Source organism: Cadophora gregata (genome assembly GCF_030347475.1).
Source record: "Cadophora gregata isolate MNR1 chromosome Unknown scaffold_1, whole genome shotgun sequence".
Taxonomy (NCBI): Eukaryota; Fungi; Ascomycota; class Leotiomycetes; order Helotiales; family Ploettnerulaceae; genus Cadophora; species Cadophora gregata.
This window is the reverse complement of record NW_026695924.1, coordinates 2064816-2082820: the sequence shown is the minus strand read 5'-3', so window position 1 is coordinate 2082820 and position 18005 is coordinate 2064816. Positions and strand designations below refer to the sequence as shown.

The 18005-nt window shown below is 48.2% G+C and overlaps 10 protein-coding genes across 13 annotated transcripts; 4 read left to right on the top strand and 6 right to left on the bottom strand.

Moving 5' to 3' along the window:
• The first annotated feature begins 2 nt into the window (after positions 1-2).
• NDK1 (nucleoside diphosphate kinase) lies at positions 3-1739 on the top strand. Of its 2 annotated transcripts, XM_058493874.1 has the most exons (7): positions 3-250; positions 345-375; positions 430-473; positions 524-582; positions 633-677; positions 739-804; positions 914-1739. In XM_058493874.1, the coding sequence occupies exons 1-7, from the start codon at positions 105-107 to the stop codon at positions 1108-1110; spliced, it is 588 nt and encodes a 195-aa protein (XP_058364076.1). In that variant the 5' UTR covers positions 3-104; the 3' UTR covers positions 1111-1739. The 2 variants fall into 2 exon arrangements, with proteins under 2 accessions (XP_058364076.1, XP_058364077.1); XM_058493875.1 differs by having other exon boundaries at positions 345-473.
• Positions 1240-2724, bottom strand: ONS95_000705 (uncharacterized protein). Its single transcript, XM_058493873.1, has one exon. It carries the CDS (start codon positions 2600-2602, stop codon positions 1691-1693), a length of 912 nt encoding a protein of 303 aa, XP_058364075.1. The 5' UTR covers positions 2603-2724; the 3' UTR covers positions 1240-1690.
• Positions 2701-4861, bottom strand: ONS95_000704 (uncharacterized protein). Of its 3 annotated transcripts, XM_058493872.1 has the most exons (7): positions 4392-4861; positions 4281-4347; positions 4071-4179; positions 3935-4021; positions 3807-3887; positions 3691-3762; positions 2701-3637 (listed from the first exon to the last, which is right to left on the bottom strand). In XM_058493872.1, the coding sequence occupies exons 1-7, from the start codon at positions 4762-4764 to the stop codon at positions 3191-3193; spliced, it is 1236 nt and encodes a 411-aa protein (XP_058364074.1). In that variant the 5' UTR covers positions 4765-4861; the 3' UTR covers positions 2701-3190. The 3 variants fall into 3 exon arrangements, with proteins under 3 accessions (XP_058364074.1, XP_058364072.1, XP_058364073.1); XM_058493870.1 differs by having other exon boundaries at positions 3691-3887; XM_058493871.1 differs by lacking the exons at positions 2701-3637; positions 3691-3762 and having other exon boundaries at positions 3886-4021; positions 4071-4347.
• Positions 4862-5015: 154 nt separating this feature from the next.
• On the top strand, positions 5016-7719 carry ERG7 (Lanosterol synthase (Oxidosqualene--lanosterol cyclase)). Its single transcript, XM_058493869.1, has 3 exons — positions 5016-5461; positions 5510-7222; positions 7296-7719. The coding sequence occupies exons 1-3, from the start codon at positions 5183-5185 to the stop codon at positions 7584-7586; spliced, it is 2283 nt and encodes a 760-aa protein (XP_058364071.1). The 5' UTR covers positions 5016-5182; the 3' UTR covers positions 7587-7719.
• Positions 7720-8217: 498 nt separating this feature from the next.
• Positions 8218-9423, top strand: ONS95_000702 (uncharacterized protein; the record flags this gene model as incomplete). Its single annotated transcript, XM_058493868.1, has 2 exons — positions 8218-8862; positions 8911-9423. 2 exons carry the CDS (start codon positions 8218-8220, stop codon positions 9421-9423), a joined length of 1158 nt encoding a protein of 385 aa, XP_058364070.1.
• Positions 9424-9721: 298 nt separating this feature from the next.
• ONS95_000701 (uncharacterized protein) lies at positions 9722-10711 on the bottom strand (the record flags this gene model as incomplete). Its single annotated transcript, XM_058493867.1, has 3 exons — positions 9722-9888; positions 10195-10408; positions 10568-10711. 3 exons carry the CDS (start codon positions 10709-10711, stop codon positions 9722-9724), a joined length of 525 nt encoding a protein of 174 aa, XP_058364069.1.
• A 632-nt stretch (positions 10712-11343) lies between these two features.
• ONS95_000700 (uncharacterized protein) lies at positions 11344-11970 on the bottom strand (the record flags this gene model as incomplete). The annotated part of the gene is made up of 2 exons (XM_058493866.1): positions 11344-11652; positions 11719-11970. 2 exons carry the CDS (start codon positions 11968-11970, stop codon positions 11344-11346), a joined length of 561 nt encoding a protein of 186 aa, XP_058364068.1.
• A 58-nt stretch (positions 11971-12028) lies between these two features.
• Positions 12029-12438, bottom strand: ONS95_000699 (uncharacterized protein; the record flags this gene model as incomplete). Its single annotated transcript, XM_058493865.1, has 2 exons — positions 12029-12293; positions 12344-12438. The coding sequence occupies 2 exons, from the start codon at positions 12436-12438 to the stop codon at positions 12029-12031; spliced, it is 360 nt and encodes a 119-aa protein (XP_058364067.1).
• Positions 12439-13942: 1504 nt separating this feature from the next.
• On the top strand, positions 13943-15881 carry ONS95_000698 (uncharacterized protein; the record flags this gene model as incomplete). The annotated part of the gene is made up of 4 exons (XM_058493864.1): positions 13943-14065; positions 14241-14513; positions 14584-14773; positions 14917-15881. 4 exons carry the CDS (start codon positions 13943-13945, stop codon positions 15879-15881), a joined length of 1551 nt encoding a protein of 516 aa, XP_058364066.1.
• Positions 15875-17810, bottom strand: ONS95_000697 (uncharacterized protein). The gene is made up of 2 exons (XM_058493863.1): positions 16955-17810; positions 15875-16907 (listed from the first exon to the last, which is right to left on the bottom strand). Exons 1-2 carry the CDS (start codon positions 17201-17203, stop codon positions 16014-16016), a joined length of 1143 nt encoding a protein of 380 aa, XP_058364065.1. The 5' UTR covers positions 17204-17810; the 3' UTR covers positions 15875-16013.
• Positions 17811-18005: the final 195 nt, after the last annotated feature.

Sequence of the window (18005 nt, the reverse complement as noted above, 5' to 3'; positions counted from 1 at the left end):
AAGCTGTTTCTGCCTCCAATACCAGGCTCTTTTACCTAGCCAAGCGCCAAGTCTCCGCCCCACAACGACCCCTCCATCGAAAAACCTACACTCAACTCACCACTATGAGCGACGAACAACATCACACCCGCAAAGACCCTGACATTTTTAAACACTTGAGCCCCAAGACTCAAGGATATCTACGAGCATCAGCAAATAAACGAGAAGAACAATCCAAACTCAACGACGACAACATGTCTACCGAACAGACGTAAGTTTGGCCCTGTTGACGTGGTGAGGGGAAGCTTGTTTGGCGGTGAAAGGTGGATGTGGGATTGAACTGGACTTTTCTGACATGTGTATAGCTTCATTGCTATCAAGCCTGATGGCGTCCAGGTATGTATTGGCAGATCACGAGATGACAGGGGAAATGATACTGACTGTGTACAGCGTGGACTCATTGGCCCTATCATCTCCCGATTCGAGGCTCGTGGGTATGTTGATTCTTCGAAAGTCTGGCTGCATTGACACTCACACCTCACAGATACAAGCTTGCCGCTATCAAGTTGATGACTGCCAGCCAAGAGCACCTCGAGAAGCACTGTACGGTTCCACCAATTTATAGAAGTGATACAATTGCTAATCCCGACTAGACGAGGATCTCTCCTCCAAGCCATTCTTCCCAGGACTCATCAAGTGTACGTTACACATCCACACCCACATCTCCAATTCGAATACATATAATCTAACATCATCCAGACATGGGCAGCGGACCAATCTGCGCCATGGTTTGGGAAGGTCGTGATGCCGTCAAGACCGGCCGTGGTATGTTTCGTCTCCTTCTTTACCCCTCCATTCCCTATCCACCCACCCCTCCATCATCTTCTCTCCCAATCAACAAACACAACACTAACCCACCACCCTACCCACACAGTCCTCCTCGGAGCCACCAACCCTCTCGCCTCCGCCCCAGGCACCATCCGCGGCGACTACGCCATCGACGTTGGACGCAACGTCTGCCACGGCTCCGACAGCGTCGAGAACGCCAAGAAGGAGATCGCTCTCTGGTTCAAGGAGGGTGAGGTTCAGTCATGGAAGTCCGCTCAACACGACTGGGTCTACGAGAAGTAGATTTTGTTCTACCAATCTAAGATCTAGTTCATGCTAGGTATTTGAGATGATGGAAGCTAGGTCGAATACATAGAAACCAAAAGTTGTTGCTGAATGAAATGAAATGATTACCGAAACATGGAATTTTAATGTGAATGTGCTTTCCTTGTAGCAGGCGCCATTTGATGCCTTCCATTTTTCGGTTTTCAATGAAATAGACTCATTGGTCTCTCATCTAGTATGTCCAAAGGTTTACTTGGGACTGCTATTTCTCGACCTTTATTTACTTCTCTAAGTTTTCTTAGTCCCTTACAACACGATGCTTTTCTTGTCTACAGGGTTTCTTCCCAGGCACAGCTCCTGACAGCTGCCATGCCAACCAGCTAGATATCTTCTCCCGTGCCATAAACGAGAAGGAATGAGTAGCTTGATACCGGGATCCTGCATTTTCAAGGATTCCAACTTGTCGAGGAAATGCCATGGCCTTACTCTTCTTGCCCGCTTTTGACAGACTCTCTTCCATGCCGGACTTCCCTCTTCGCAGTTTTATGCGGGATGGCAAATATAAGATTTCCCAAATACATAGGTAACCGTCGTGCTTTCAAGATCCAGTTCCCTTCCCAGCACCAACTCCAACACCACCACCCGTCGCCCCCGTCCCAGCAGCACCACTCATCCCGTTCCCTCCGCCATTGGGTCCAACTCTCCTACTCACTCCCCCAACCCCATTCCCACTCCCTCCCCTCCCCCTCACCCTCCCAACCAACCTCCCAAACCTCCCCAACACAACCCTCGCAAACCACGGCGCCGCCCAGACACTTCCCAATATCCTAACCGGCAGCAAAACCTTCGTAACCGCATACGCCGTCGCGACTTCAACAAGGATCCTCGTCCCGGCCTGCCCAGCATGCCACTTCCCCTGCACATATTCCTCGACTTGTACTTCCGTCTCCGCAGCCGAACTCGCAGTTGCAACTGTAGAATCCATACCAACCCCTGTCCCTGGATTCCCACCGACGGTCGACAATGAGTTTCCAGATTCAGGCCCTGGAGTAGAAGAAGCAGAAGCAGCAGTAGCACTCGTAAACCCAAACCAGCCCTTCCGTCCAAAATACCGCCCAAACCTCTCCACTCCCTCATTGACCCATTTCCCCTGTACCCACCGCTCGGGCAGCCAGTTGGTATAGTGGAACGATGTAGCTAGACCGAGGAGAGGTACGATGGCGGTTATTTCGTGGAGGATGAGGAAGGATGTTAGGTGTGAGATGGGGGCGGTGCGGAGCGCGGTGGTGTAGGGGTGGAGGAAGCGGGGGAGGCGGGTGAGGATGCGGGTGAGGCGTGGGTGGGTGGTGGTGTTGCTGGTGGTGGAGGAGGAGGACGAGGAGGAGTGGCGGATGGGTTGGAGGGGTGAGCGCAGGCGGAGGTTGAAGAGGTGGGAGTGGGAATGGGTGTGGGAGGGCTGCGTGCTGGGGAGGTGGAGGGGTCGGTGGGGGGAGAAGAGGCGGAGAGACATATTGGTGAGGATGTCGATGTTTGGTCGGATTGAACCAGATGATCGATTACTTGAGTATTACCTGCCCATGGCTGAAGTGATCCTGGGAGGAGAAAGTCTGGTGAGAGAAGAGTGGTGAGAGAAGAGTGGTGAGAGAAGAGTGGTGAGAGAAGAGTGGTGAGAGAAGAGTGGTGAGAGAAGGCAGTTGTATGAAGAGAATGATGCTTTCAGAGTGACGCGATTTGGGAAAGCAGTTCGCGACGAGCAGGGATGAAGGGTGGACCTCGGCTGGAGTTGCTTTTGTTTGGGAGCTCTAATATCTTCAAGTATTTCTCGGTTCATAATAGATGCTTCTGTTTACTTTTGCTGAGAAATTGAGACAACGATTGTTTGAATGTTTGGATTGCACGAAATTGGGGAGATGTGGCAGAAGGAGGTCTTGGAGTTTGGTAGCTTGATCATTGACCACCAATTCAATGAGTTATTCTGATCAGCTTCTATAACACTTCTTGGTAGCCATTTGCCCAGCTTTTGCAATATTCTTCAGTCCCGCAAATATTATGAGTGTATCCCAGCTTCAAATATTCGAGGAAAAGGAGACTCCGTCTCTCAAAGTACCGGCCGTCGTCCAACCATTAAGTTCCTGTCAAGCCACTCTCCTAACTTCTCACCGTTTCCTAGGATCTGTATCTCTGCTTTAACATTCAACATCAACATAACTTGCAATTCTCTCTTCCACTCTTCATTCATATTCTCATCTCTCTCCAACATCTTCGATGCAATCCTTCTGTCCCTAGCTGAAAGCGTCAACAAGCCTCTCGCAGCACCTCTGCCAACGCAACCCAGAAAGTCACAACTCCGCACACCAAGCCATCGGATGGATGGTACAGCGAGGTTCAGTTCATGTGAAAGGGACTGGGAACCATGCTTGTATGTTGACATGATACCTAGACCGTCGGGATCGAAGTCTACCAGTGCGTTGACCAGGATATTAGGATGATGAATTGAGATGAGGTGCAGGAACTGCCGGGTTTGGATGTCTGGGTACCCCTTTGCCTGGGGATTTCGTAAGGATAGAGTTTATGCGACGTTTCAAAAGTCGGACTTACGGTGATGAGAATCCCTTTGCCAGCTTGGGAATCAGCCCAGTATTGATTTGTTGCTAGCGTGCGGAACGTTGCCTGTGATGTCAGAGGAGTTTGGAAAATTGCCACAGACAGTATACTTCTTTCTCAATAACAAGTATCCATCTGACATCAAGAAATTGGATGGTCTCGATGTCATTTGGATTTGGAACTAGGATACCCTTTCGAGTTGTTAGTACAGGATTGCATTCGTTAGATTACCACTTACCTCTGGTTCGAGAGCGAAGTCGATGACAGACTTGTCTTTTCTGGTCAGGCGAAACGATCCAGCGACCAAGCCCTTCGCGGCAGCTACCTACTATATGATTAATACCGGCAGGGTTGGATTCGTTCGTTGACCCTACGATGTTCAATGCGTCTCTCCCGACACCAAAAGCGTAGGCAATATCATCGACATAACGATCTACAACTGCTTGTTTCATGAACAGTTCTGGGTCTCGGTAATAAATGTCTCTGGCAGCATGTTAGCGAGCGTCATAGACCAAATTTTTTTCTTTCACGATTGTATAAAAGAGAGATTGTCGCGAGACTGTGGGTCATGGATGGACATCAACCTTTTAGTGGTAATGACTCCAGTGACCAGCGCCTCGTGTGATAGTTCCAGGATGCGAAGTAATGCAGCTGATCATATTAGTAGATGCTTTCAAGAATACAGTAATACTCACTGAACTTCCATGCTTCCTTCTGATTCCTGCTGGGGAAAGTTATTCTCCTCATTCTACCCTTAGGACCTTCCATTGCATCTGCTTCAACTTGAGTCTTGGACTTGGACCTGCTCTTGAGCTCGATCACAAGCTCCTTTCCTTCTGCTAAGATGCAATCCGCGATTGCTTCGAAGATATCCTCAATTTTGGAGATAACTGCGCCAGCGGAGTTTGGATTAACAGTTCTCGTCACAAGGACCTCGTTGTTGGAAATATTCTGGTCGTAGTCATCTGCTTGGGTAAGTGCACTGTGAGGTAAGTTTGAGAGCAAAGTTTCTTTCCCCTGCGATGGGAGGCCGTTTTGAAGGCATTCCGATAGGAAGTCAACATCCATGGTCAATATGATCGTTAAATAATATATGTATGTGAAACTCAATGCCCTCAGTCCTTTCTAATAGTGAGGTCGCGAAATCATGGAAATGATGGAGAAGTAAATCGGATGAGGATTAGCCCGACTTGGAGCTGGGGAACATTGTGGTTCCTGCCAAGGCCGATCACAGATGGCCAATCACGGCAATTGGTTCCTGGATCCTGTTGATCATCGGCGGCCGCAAGCTCCGACCCCTCCAAAATACCATTTTCCATCCTCCCCCATCGCAACATCCAGGGCCAATGCCAATGGTTGACCTCGCCGCCTTCAAGTCTGGCCTGTCTGTCATTTCAGCCTATAAGTTTTCAGCTTCTTCTCCATGAATTGGCACTTCCGTGTAGTTTGAACCAAACAGGCTTTCCAACCATTGGGCGAACATAACATGCCTTCTGCAAAAGGGGCAGTAACTGCTGTCAATGGTGTCGCCAACGGCCATGCAAAGCCAGCAGTTGTTGTAACAACCCGGGAGAAGAGATCGATTGACTCCACAGATGATGAGGTCATACCAGCAAAGAGGCCAAAACTTTCAGAGAGGACAGATTATACAAAATGGCGAATGTTGGACGAGGGCGGAAGACAGACATGGCACTATTTGAACGATGATGAAGCAAAGGAGTGGCCTCAATCAGACGCCGACAAGTGGTACCTAGGTCTGCCATTGGTATATTCGCCTTTCTACGACCACCTCGATATATGCTAACAATACCAGAACCTGCCAGACTTACCTACGGCAAAGACTCCTCTCGATTCTGTCAAGAATGGCCTTGAATACTACAAACATCTGCAGCTTGAACCTGGAAACTGGGGTTGTGAGTATGGCGGACCTATGTTCCTTCTGCCAGGGATTGTCATCGCATGGCATGTTACCGAAACAGAGATTCCAGATCACGTCGCCACCGAAATGAAGAACTACCTCTTTGCAAGAGCAAATCCCGAAGACGGAGGTTGGGGACTACACATCGAAGGAGAGAGCACAGTCTTCGGGACTGCCATGAACTATACATCGTTACGTATCTTGGGTGTCAGCGAGGAGCATCCAGTTATGATCAAAGCCAGGGGTACGTTGCACAAAATGGGCGGTGCCAAGGCGGGTCCTCACTGGGCGAAGTTCTGGCTTAGTGTTCTTGGAGTTTGCAAATGGGAGATTGTCAATCCTGTCCCGCCTGAGTTCTGGCTTCTACCTGACTGGGTTCCTTTTGCCCCATGGCGATGGTGGATTCATATGCGGATGGTCTTCCTTGCCATGTCTTTCGTTTGGTCTAGTCGTTGGACCTACCCAGAGACAGAACTCATCCGATCACTTCGACAGGAACTGTTCGTGGAACCATACGAATCTATTAATTGGTCAGAACATCGAAACACTATTTACGAAAAAGATAATTATCATCCAAAGTCTTGGCTTTTGAAGACTGCCTTTTGGCTCATCCAAAAAGTACATGTTCCGTACACGAGGACGACCAACCTGGCCAAAAAGGCAGAAGACTGGGTTTGGAAACTCATTCAGATGGAAGACAAAAACACTGATTATGCTGCTCTTGCACCAGTCAGTGCAGCGATGAACCTTCTTGTCTGCTTCATAAAGGAAGGACCAAATTCATATTCTGTCAAGCGACATCGTGACCGGATGGCCGATAATCTTTGGGTCAATGCAGAGGGAATGTTAGCCAATGGCACCAACGGAGTTCAGTGTTGGGATACTTCATTCTCAATTCAAGCGGTAATGGATGCTGGTCTGGCGGAAGACCCGAAATGGAAACCTATGCTCACGCGTGCTCTGGAGTTCCTGGATGATCAACAAATTCGAGAGAATGTTGATGACCAGGCTATGTGTTATAGGCAACAGCGAAAAGGTGGTTGGGCTTTCAGCAACAAGGATCAGGGATATGCTGTTAGTGACTGTATTTCGGAGGCACTCAAAGCGGTTCTTCTGCTACAGCGCACCCCTGGATACCCGACACTGGTCGATGATCAACGCATCTACGATGCAATTGACACACTTCTCACCTACCAAAATGCATCTGGAGGGTGTGCATCATATGAGCCGACTCGAGGCTCTGAACATTTGGAGATGCTCAATGCAGCTGAAGTGTTCGGCCGAATCATGATCGAGTATGATTATCCCGAATGTACAACTGCTGTCGTGACAGCCCTCTCTCTCTTCACAAAACACTACCCTGATTATCGAACCGAGGATATCAGAGCATTCAAAGCAAGGGCAGTTCAATATATCAAGAACGCACAGTACCCGGATGGCAGCTGGTATGGCAGTTGGGGAATCTGCTTTACGTACGCTGGCATGTTTGCCCTGGAAAGTTTGGCAAGTATTGGAGAATACTATGAGAATAGTACTTTCTCAAAAGCTGGGTGTGATTTCCTCTTGTCAAAGCAGAGAGAAGATGGCGGCTGGTCTGAAAGCTATAGGGTGAGTTAATGCCTTCATATCAAAACCTTCTCAACTTGTCTCACTTCCCAAAAAATTGAACTGACATCCCCAGTCCTGCGAATTAGCCACCTACGTCGAGCATCCAACCGGCTCCCAAGTCGTCATGACAGCATGGGCCATCATTGGCCTGCTTGAAGCCAAATACCCCCACCGAGCACCCATCGAGAAGGGACTCAAGCTCATCATGAGCAGACAGCAAACTAACGGTGAATGGTTGCAGGAAGCAATTGAGGGTGTCTTCAACAAGAGCTGTATGATCTCGTACCCGAACTATAAGTTTATCTTCCCGATCAAGGCGTTGGGCATGTTTGCAAAGAGATATGGTGATACGGCGTTGCCGTAGAAGGGAATGCGAATTCTGGACTTGGAGAGATTATTGGCTCTTACGATAATAATTAATCTAATGTAATATTTCTATGATTATTTTTGAACGAGTCTCTATAGTGCAGCACAACCCTATGACTTCTTGGTAACGGAGAGCACGCTTGCAAAAAAGGGCTTCGCTTCATTAATGTCAACAGACACATCGGCTAACAAGACATGGATTCCAAACTTTGAATTGCCACTGATCTATTATTATTTTAGTGCGCAAAGTATATAAATTGCTACATATCAGTCTAAATTATCACTTTATCTGAGGAATGACATCAAGAACTAAAGCCGTGAAAGAATCTGAAGCCTTTCAAAGCTGTGTACCTTATATAGCCATGCAGCCATGCTGGTTATGTGGCGGGCAGACCCGCTTGGTCCAAGCTCTTTCACTAGGGCGAGGCTGAACTTGACCCTGCCTGAAATACATTAAACCCGTTGTCTTCTCGAAGTTTCCCTCCATAAATAAAGCCGCACTCTTTCGCACCCTCGAATTCGTAAACTCGAAAACATCGTACTTACGTACTTTCTGCTACCACCTCCCTTGACCCAAACAACCTTTCGCAGAACAAACTAACAAACCAATAAGAGAACAACCCCGCATCATGTCCACCGAAGCGGGCAAAGGCCAAGAGGCCATGAAGGTCTCAGACTACCAAACAGCAATCAAGCACCTCACAGCAGCTCTGAAAACCTCACAATCTCCCCTGTGGCTGATCCAGCGCTCTACCTGCTACCAACGAACCGGCCAGCACGATCTCTCCCTCATCGACGCTGACAACGCCCTTCTTGCCAGCATTGGTCGTGGAAAGCGAGACCTGATCGCAACCTCACACTTCCGCCGGGCAGTCGCCCTCCATGGCTTGGGTAGATTTGGCGACTCTAGACTCTGTCTTACGTGGTGCCACAAGCGCAATGACAAAGAGAAAGGCTTGACGATCTGGATGGCGAAGGTGAAGACGGACTATGAGAAGGCTGGTGGTGATGACGCGGAGTGCAATAAGACTACAGTCAAGGAGGTTCCAGACAAGCCAGAGGAGATTACGAGTGAACCTGCGCCAAAGGAAGAGAAGAAGGCACCAGTAGCGACGAAGGCTCCAGCTGTTCCCATTACGCCAGCTGCGCCAACACCAACACCAAAGGAGAAGATCAGAACGGAGTGGTACCAATCTACGAGTACGGTCACAATCGAGGTGTTTGCGAAGGGCGTACCAAAGGACAATACGCAAGTCAAGATCGAAGAAGGCAATGTACGTATATTAGTCTCATTTCTACGAGGACATGCTAACAAGCCTCAGCTTGAGGTTAGCTTCCCAATTGCCGATTCTGGCAGTACCTACGATTATACACTCTCTCCCCTCTTTGCCAAGATCGATGCGACAAAGAGCAGCTTCCGAATTACACCTCATAAGATCGAGATCATTCTCCACAAATCCCTCCCAGGCCTGAAATGGTCATCCCTCGAAGGCACCGAGCCCATCACATCCACCAACACTGAAGAGCCAGCCGCCAAGATCCCCGAAGCAGTCCTCAAAGCCGACAAAGCCCCCTCCTACCCCACTTCCTCCAAGAATGGCCCAAAGAACTGGGATGCTGTTCTCCAGGACGAGAAAGAGGAGGAGGGCGAGGAGGTTGATGATTTCTTCAAGAAGCTGTACAAAGATGCCGACCCAGACACAAGGCGTGCGATGATGAAGAGCTACCAGGAGAGCAATGGGACGTCATTATCAACGGATTGGAGTGATGTTGGTAGCAAGACCTTTGAAACGTCGCCACCTGAAGGAATGGAGGCTAAGAAATGGAACTCTTGAGTTTGCTGCTGCACAAATTGCGCTACGTGAATTGGCAGTTGGGTTTCCTTAGCGGCGGTCATAGTTGCTTTCAACTATGGCCTGGTCTTGGCGGCATTGGGTTGGAGTTTGGTGGAGCGTCTGATTATCACTTGGTAATCTCAATCTTGAGATTCGGCGTACCAAAATCGAATAATTCTTCCTACAGGATGTGTACTACATCGTTACTGTGTTTGTCTGTTTCAACGCACCCAATTTACCACCATACACTTTTCTCCACCTCCAGTTGAGTGAAAGCAACAAGGCTCATGTTGTTCAACTACTTCAGATCTCCATCCTCTCTCTTTTCTTCTTTCCGCTCCCCCTCGTTTCTCCCCCTCTCCTCATACTCCCTCCACACCCTCCACACCTCCTCCGGGACGTCAATCAAAGCCTTCCCCTCTTTAATCACTACTCTCACCTCTCCCTCTACAGTCTTAGGCGGCACTATCCATAAACATCAGAACCAGTCGTCCACACTTACGCTTCAAGCACGTCAAACAAACACTTCCAAATTCAATACAGCCCAGAAGAAGCATTGAGGATTTATTTGATTTCCAGCTTGTTATTTAATATGAGAAACCCGAACCAGAACATAGACGAAGAAAAAAGAAAGATAATACAGATGTCAGATCCAACCTCTCACGTCCTATATCACTAAAGAAATCCTTAAAGTTTCATCAGACGGCCGGAAGCGTAAAAAGCAAAATAACACGAACAAACGATCGATCCGGCGAAATGAAAAAGACTCACCCCTAATAATATGCTCCAACGCCTCACTGACTAGAAATCTTCGCTCGTCTGTTTTGATCACTTCGTCGTAGTAGGCTTGCACCCATTTCGGTAGGTTTGATGGTGCATCGAGTGTTGATTGTGGGGGGAGGCCGGCGACGCCGTCGAATGAGAGGGGGATAAGGGTGTTGCTGGTTGAGGAGGGAGAGACGGCGAGGGTGAATGGGGGGTGGATCTGTTTGATGGGTGAGTAGGTGTGGGGAAGTGGGTGTAAGTGAGCAAGTGAGGGTTGGGGTATGTGGATGGGGATGCTGAGGTGTGAGGATTGATTAGGAGGAGATGGAAGGAGGGCGGAAGAGAAATAAGGAGAGACCCAAGACGAGGGGAAGGTTACTTGTTGATAATGCTGAACTCCTAAATGCAAAAACATCGGGATCACGAGAGGTGCGTGCTTGTGATACCAGTGGTGTGAGAATTCCTCGCGTGTCAGAGACGGGTTGCGGATTAGGAGGCCTTGGTCCATGGTGTTGATATCCATGGTTAAAGAGAATGAGAGGATTATGGGGGCTGCTCTTTCAGGATAAGCGAGGAATGGGATATGCTGTGAGGATTAAAGATCTGGATCTCGGGGATGACGAGGAATTTCGGGTGGGGATAATTGGACAGACTATAGGTTTATGTATGAATGTTTTGGGCTTCTGTGATGGGCAAATGTTATCCAAGTACTGCGCATGATGTTGAATATTCGCGACTTCCGTTCCTGAAATCTGGCTTCAGCTCACCTACATGCAGCGTGCTGACAACTGCAGAAACTAACCGATGTAGCAGAATCTTGGACTCACCGAGCCACGGAGTCTCCGAAAACTTCTTATATCGAGATGTCTTGTGGCTTGATAGATAAATTGGTAGAATCTCGTGGCACCTCATTCGTTTTCAAAGGTTTCGCAGTTCCTGAGTCGCCTGGGGCGGCCGGAGAAGTGTTTAGTTCGCTTATGTAACGGCAGAAGAGTCATGTTGGTGATAGTTGGTCTACAGACATCGAATCTTTCGCAGGGGTGGACTTGAGTATCCAGCAGCTATTCTCACTGTACATGTTTTCCCATCTAACAGCCCTTGATATATTATACATCTCTAAGCCATGGATCCTGCAAGAGCTCCTTTGCCGTCGGTCTATCCCCTCGGACCCAGCTTCACAATCTTACAAATGAACGTCCTATCCTCCTCATCGAGCTCCTTATCTTCCGCCATGGCAGAAGGCTTCCATTTCTGATGGTTTATGATATACTGCGTAGCATCACCAATAAACTCCCATCTCTCGTCTCCGTCTGGAATAAATTCAAAGTAGCTCAATGGAATTGGTCCGAAATATGCAATCTGCTTCACCAAGACGTGGTTCGGGTAAGACTCATCGTCTGGCCCAGCATCCTTGGGATCGGGCTTGAAGATATGCCAGCCTAGTCCCCATATCAGCCTTATCAGCTATAACCAGGTTAGTGGGAGGACCCATGACTGAAAATTGTAGTGGCGAGGATCAAGGTCATTTACAGTTGTACCAAAGGACCAGATATCAGTTGCAGTGCCCCATCTCAGATTTAGCATAGCTTCTGGACTCCTGAACATATGAGCTCCAATCATGTGCCCGTCTTCTCCGACCTTCACGTGATCCTTCGGGTCTACACGATATACGTCGCCACAATCGCCTAGCTCAGCCTCCTCAAATCGACGTAGCTTGCTGCCGCTGTAATTAACCAGAATGTTATCTGGTTTGATATCTATAGTTTGGTTAGAACCATACATGTCCAAAACTGGACATAGCGAAGCAAAAAGAGAGATGCGAAGCAATACCGGTATGAACCTAGCCATCTTCATGGGATGCTTGTAGCGCTTCGAGGACCCTTTTTGCGATAAACTTAATTTCGGTTTTCTTAAGACTTTGGAAATTTGATGCACTCAAGAGATTTTCATCAAGGTGTTTTAGCACAAGAGATGGCGGGTCTTGTGTCTCGTCCAAGAGCTGGCGAATTCCTCGCCGGGCATGAAAATGCCTGAGGACATCGCGTTCGTTGTCCAAGCGATACTTAGGTGCACTCTTTAAGATTACCCTGCCCAGATTTGGATTCCTGAAGATTGTCAGAACCGATGTGTAGTGTATGTGGACGAGGCTGGATACGTAGCAGTCCAGATATCTTTGTGGAGTTGTTGCGAGACGATGTAGGTACCAATCTTTCCTTCAATACGTTGGCCGATTTTGAAAGTAGTTGCCATATCTCAAAATTGTTTTTCAATGTTGTATGCCGACTTCATATCTATGTCAAAGACTAAGTCGGTCTTGAGGAATATTCGGTTCCGAGCAAACGCGTAGATGATCATTGTTGATGCTCCGTTTGGAGATGTTGGCTCGCAGGGGTTTTAACCGCGATCCGAAAAGCGTTTGGCGCATAAATAAGGAACCTCGAGTTGCCCAATTTGATGGCAAAGTAAGAGCCTGTACTTATCGCCAGAATTTTTAAGAATTTTATACAGGTGAACATTGATAATGGGTTAATGTATTTCATTGGTCTATCGGACCTGACCTTCGACTATCTAGCACGATAATTCTGCGTCTCTCGTTCTCCCCTAACGTGTTCAAATCTCAACATATTAAGCGAAAATGTAGTCCCCTGCCTCCAGCATTTCCCTAATCAGCATCGAACTCATTTTGTAACCCATCGTCGAGTCTTTATCTATTTCTACGCAAGATGTCTATATCAGCCAGAATCTCCATTCAGAACCACCATTTCCGGATTATACCAACGCCGTTTATCCAAAATGTCAGACACCTGAGACATAAAATCTGCATTGGGCATATGGCGTGGTCATAAATCGCAAACCGGAGATTTGAAAGCAAGTGGTAAAAGTTCGAGATGATAAGTGCTGCATTCCCATTATAATTGCTCGCTGCTTTCTTTACCTATGGCTTAGTAGGAGAGGGGAAAATAAACTATGTTGAAGGAGCGAATGAACTACTCCATTCAAGCCTTTTTCTCTGGTGTACACGTGAGGCTGAGCTTTTCAATCATATTCATTTGAAGATTAGATTACAATATCTTGGCTTAGACTTTAGCGATCATAGACATTGATCTGACTTTCTGAAGGTTTGTACTTTACTTGATATACCCCATAAAGGGAAACGGTTGCAGTGAGATCTCTACCTAAAGCGGGGTCCAGTTTGCAAGAGTCAACAATTAGTTTTAGCGAGATTTCCATGCTGCTCACAAGCAACACTTCTATGAAATATGGCCCTTTCATGCCAAGAACTTTCCATACCCTCAAGCTTGTCTCCTATCCTTTGACATCTGAAAGCAAGTCGCAGGCTAGACTTAATCCAGTAAACACCACGCAGCGCAAGCCCAAACGGGACGACAGTCTCCCCGCAAATCCGCTTGTCCGCTATGACCCGCCTCTCCACAACACTTTTAGTGACGCCGCAGTACGCTAAAGCGCACCACTTGGACCGTTTCGCGATAGAATCAAAACATCAGGTTTGAAACAACGACAAATGAGAGATAAGATTGCTGCCTCAAGCTGATTCGCTTGAAAATTTGACCGCGGCATCGGTGGGAGTCGGTGCGACGCCCCGTGGTGTCTTTGCTAGATGGCTGTTAGCTCATAGACTATTTTAGTAGAAAGACATCCCTTTGAACCTCTTGATATGTTGTGCGTTTCTCAGACGATTTATGAAGTGCCAGATAAAGGTGGATAGCTTTGGCTGGATTTGAAAGCAATTAAGATGGCGACAAAAACTATAATCTTGGTCTTTGGGCTGCCACTGGCCATTATTTACCTTCTCATTCGCACCGCTGGAACTTCTCTCACAGAATCTTCACCCTCAAAATCTTCACTTGCTCTAGCAGTAGGAACCTTCTACCTATCCTTCCTGTTCCTTTTCGCTCTCTTCAAAATTTACATATATCCCTTCTACATCAGTCCTCTCCGCCACCTCCCAGAACCAAAAGTACTATCCTTGTCCCCGTTGCCCTCCCCCCTCCCTCTCCATTAAACCCTTAAACTCACTCACCATATTCCAGGGCACAAGCTTCCTCTGGGCACACGCCTCCCAAATCCGCACCAACCACAACGGCGAGCCCTACCGACGCTGGATATCCTCCGTCCCCAACAACGGTATAATCCGCTTCCGTACACTATTCAACCAAGAACGAATTTTCTTGACGTCTACAGACGCACTAAGAGAAGTTCTCGTGACGAATAGTTATGATTTCGTCAAGCCTGAGCAGGCGAGTTTTACGTTTCGGAAGATTCTGGGGGATGGGGTGTTGGTTGCTGAGGGGGAGAGTCATAAGGTATGTTTCTGTGGAATAATGGACGTTGTCAGAAAATTGTTTGGGAGTATGCTGAATCTGAGAAATGTAGCGTCAGAGGAAGATTTTGATGCCCGCTTTTGCGTTCCGCCATATCAAAGATTTGTATCCTGTTTTCTGGACACAAGCTTTGAAATCTGTACAGGCTATCTCGACAGCTATTCAGTCTCCATCACTTCCAGGTCGAAGGCCCTCCAATGTTCAAAGTACCTACGACTGGGCTAGTCGCACTACCCTTGAAAGTATGTACTTTCCCTCACTTTTTTTTCATATTCAACCAAGATCTCGGATCTTAATTTTAGAAGATCACATTCATCCAGTGTCTCAGAATCCGTATCATGATCTCAAATCTCTGTACTTCACAACGCTAACCTCCACCTCCCAGTAATCGGCCTAGCAGGAATAGGCTTCCCCTTCTCCTCCCTCACCAACCCCTCGGGCCCAATCTACAAATCCTACCACTCCCTCTTCACACAAGAACCGCCCCTCTTCCGCTGGATCAACATCGGCATCTCCATCCCCTTCCGCCCCATCTTCCCACTCATCAAACGCATCTTCCCCACCCTCAAACACAGCGTGCAAACCATCCGCGCCGTCACCTACGACCTAATCTCTCAGAAACGCCAAGCTGCAGAAAGAGGCGAGAAGCTAGGCGTCGATATCCTATCTGTTGCCATGGAGTCGGGCGGGTTGAATGATGACGAGCTGGCGAATCAGGTTATGACTTTCTTGGCGGCTGGGCATGAGACGACGGCGAGTGCGTTGACGTGGACGATGTACTTGCTTTGTACGCATCCTGAGGTACAGAGGCGGTTGAGGGAGGAGGTAAGAGGCAAGCTGGTTGATCCCATTACGGGGAAGTTGAAGAGTGAAGTCGATGCTCTGGAAATCGATCACCTCCCTTACCTGAACGCAATATGCAATGAAGTCCTCCGCATCATGCCATCCGTCCCTCTTGCCATCCGCGTCCCTAAGCGGGATACCACGATTCTAGGACAACATATCCCAAAAGGAACGCATATCATCATCGCAGCATGGGCGATCAATGCTAGTAAAGAGTACTGGGGGGACGACGCGCTGGAATTCAATCCTGAGAGGTGGATGGGAGAGGGGAATGCGAAGAGTGGTGGCGTGAAGAACAATTTTGCGATTTTGACGTTTTTGCATGGCCCGAGGAGTTGTATTGGGAGGGATTTCGCGAGGTCGGAGTTGTTGTGTTTGGCTGCGGCGTGGTTTGGGAGTTTTGAGTGTGAGTTGGAGAGGGAGGGGTTGGAGACGGATATGATTGGATGGGTGACGTTGAGGCCGGGGCATGGGTTGCCGGTGAGGCTTAAGGAGGTTGTGGGATAGATGGCGGCTGTTTTTGCCTTTGTATGTATTTGTAATTTTTTATTTATGTTCATGATTTTATTGACAATTTGTTCCATATCCGAACGCCAGCCATGAAACACCATTTACGCAATCTGGCCTCCCACCATTTCACTACTGCCTCTCCCGAAACTGTACATACGGGCCATCCTTCAGACTCGTAAATGAATCCTTCAACTGGTATTCTTCCTTCCTCTGTCTCCCCCACTCCAATTCTGGCCTTCCCTCACCAACGCTTGTGCCATCAGCCAATTTCATATCATACATAAACACCGTTCTCGCTAAGCTCGTCATGAGCTCCGCATACGCAAGCCCCTTTCCAATACAACCTCTCGGTCCCACACTGAAAGGGCAGAACGCCGATTGTGCCACTGCAACAGTGTCCTTGGTGACCTCCAGAGACGATTCTGCGATCCAACGAGACGGGTTAAATGTAAAAGGTGCTGGGTAGTAATCTGGGTTGTGGTGCAATGCGTAATGTGGGGTTCCAACAACAACGCCAGCTGGGATGTGCATGCCGTCGATATCGAGTCCGCCGGGCATAACCTCGCGGGGAAGAATGCCTCCCACAGGTGGAGAAAGGCGCATTGCTTCATCGATCACGGCACGGAGGTATGCGCATGAATTTAAGGTAGGGCCCGAATGAATCTCCTCAAGATCTGAGAATGTCGAACGGACTTCCTCGCAGAGCTTCTCGAGCGTGGATGGATTGTGGACCAGGTAGAAGAATGCTGAAGCAAGTGCAGTTGATGTCGTGTCGGAGCCAGCAATGATCAGGAGATTGCTCTCGCCCCAGAGCTCAGGACCAGTGAATCCCTTTCCAGTTTCGGGATCGCGAGCATTGAGGAGGTAGTAGAAGAAATCCTTGCGATCAGTGTCGAGTCCGACCTTGGTGCGTTCTCCGGCTTGTGCCTTGCTGTACGCCATATATTGCATTCTCATGTTGTAAATCTTGCTGAAGAGGACTTTGTTCAGGCCGAGGGTTTTGATGCTAGGGTTTGTTCCAAGCTAAAATTGTTAGCCATATATCCTCAGATACTGGGAATGGCACGTACGATCAAATGCATGTGCGCCGCATTTCCAATCAGGTCGATCACGTGGCGATTCTCCTCGTGCTCCAACATCTCAAACGCCTTCCCGAAACACAAGTCTCCCATGACATCAAAGGTCAAATAATTAGCCCAGTCTGCCATATTCTGTGCAACGCTCCACTGGCCCTTGACTCCATTCTTCTCGACCAATGCGGGCTTGGCACCGAGCTTAGAGCAGAATGTTCGAACGTTTGCTAGGATGTACTTCTCCATGTTCTTGATCGCACTGTCCGAGAATGCATGGGACAAGACTCTACGCTTGCGAGCATGGCTGGCCTTGTCGATGGAGCTGTGGGTGTTGAATGTGTCTTTCGTGGGCGGGAAGACGGAATAGAATTGGGACTTCTTGACGTTTGATTTGTGGCCGTAGATGGTCTTCAAAGCGGAGTTGGTGTTAATCGACAAACTGTTCGGTCCGAATCTCACGACTGGTCCATACGTCTCGTGACATCTCCAAAATTCCAGGTGTCTATCGCCCTTCCACGCGTGGTAGACGGAGTACCAGTCTGTAATCTTGGCGAGGAACGGTCCTGGATATCTTGCCAGTGGATGTAAAGTTAGGCGGTAAATTGTGAGGAGAATGAGCTGCTCTGTATCAGTATTGAGCTCAAGATGAAGGATTTGTCACTTACATATGCAGATAATGAAAGTACAGTCCATATCGACAGCTTCGCGAGAAGTCCGAAAAGACCGCTTTCGTTAGTCAATAACAACATCGTGATCGTTTGTCTCGGTATCGTCAGGTAGACTCAACAACCACAAAACACGTAGAATAAGAATTTCACGCGAAATAGAGAAAAATAACAGAAAAAATTAACAACTTCTCACGTCGGACAGAAATCTTTATACCTGCATGACCTGTAAGCATTGACTTACGAGATTTCGGGAAGGTGCCAAGTGAGATTTGGTTGTATGCCGATGAAAGCCGGGTGTAAACCCCACTAGTAACAAAGAGGAAAGAGAATGGTCATAGACACCCAATCAAAGGCATCGGATTGATACTCAGCGGATTAAT

Bases quoted from the DNA above. Each gene is read 5' to 3' on its own strand.
- NDK1 (XM_058493875.1), top strand. From the start codon at position 105: ATGAGCGACGAACAACATCACACCCGCAAAGACCCTGACATTTTTAAA. The intron at 583-632 runs GTACGGTTCCAC...AATCCCGACTAG, and splicing joins AGAGCACCTCGAGAAGCACT to ACGAGGATCTCTCCTCCAAG. The intron at 678-738 runs GTACGTTACACA...AACATCATCCAG, and splicing joins CTTCCCAGGACTCATCAAGT to ACATGGGCAGCGGACCAATC.
- ONS95_000705 (XM_058493873.1), bottom strand. From the start codon at position 2,602: ATGTCTCTCCGCCTCTTCTCCCCCCACCGACCCCTCCACCTCCCCAGC.
- ONS95_000704 (XM_058493872.1), bottom strand. From the start codon at position 4,764: ATGGATGTTGACTTCCTATCGGAATGCCTTCAAAACGGCCTCCCATCG. The intron at 4,022-4,070 runs GTAGGGTCAACG...ATCATATAGTAG, and splicing joins GGAGAGACGCATTGAACATC to GTAGCTGCCGCGAAGGGCTT. The intron at 3,638-3,690 runs GTAAGTCCGACT...CGAAATCCCCAG, and splicing joins GCAAAGGGATTCTCATCACC to GCAAAGGGGTACCCAGACAT.
- ERG7 (XM_058493869.1), top strand. From the start codon at position 5,183: ATGCCTTCTGCAAAAGGGGCAGTAACTGCTGTCAATGGTGTCGCCAAC. The intron at 5,462-5,509 runs GTATATTCGCCT...TAACAATACCAG, and splicing joins GGTACCTAGGTCTGCCATTG to AACCTGCCAGACTTACCTAC. The intron at 7,223-7,295 runs GTGAGTTAATGC...TGACATCCCCAG, and splicing joins GCTGGTCTGAAAGCTATAGG to TCCTGCGAATTAGCCACCTA.
- ONS95_000697 (XM_058493863.1), bottom strand. From the start codon at position 17,203: ATGGAGAAGTACATCCTAGCAAACGTTCGAACATTCTGCTCTAAGCTC. The intron at 16,908-16,954 runs GTACGTGCCATT...TAACAATTTTAG, and splicing joins CGGCGCACATGCATTTGATC to CTTGGAACAAACCCTAGCAT.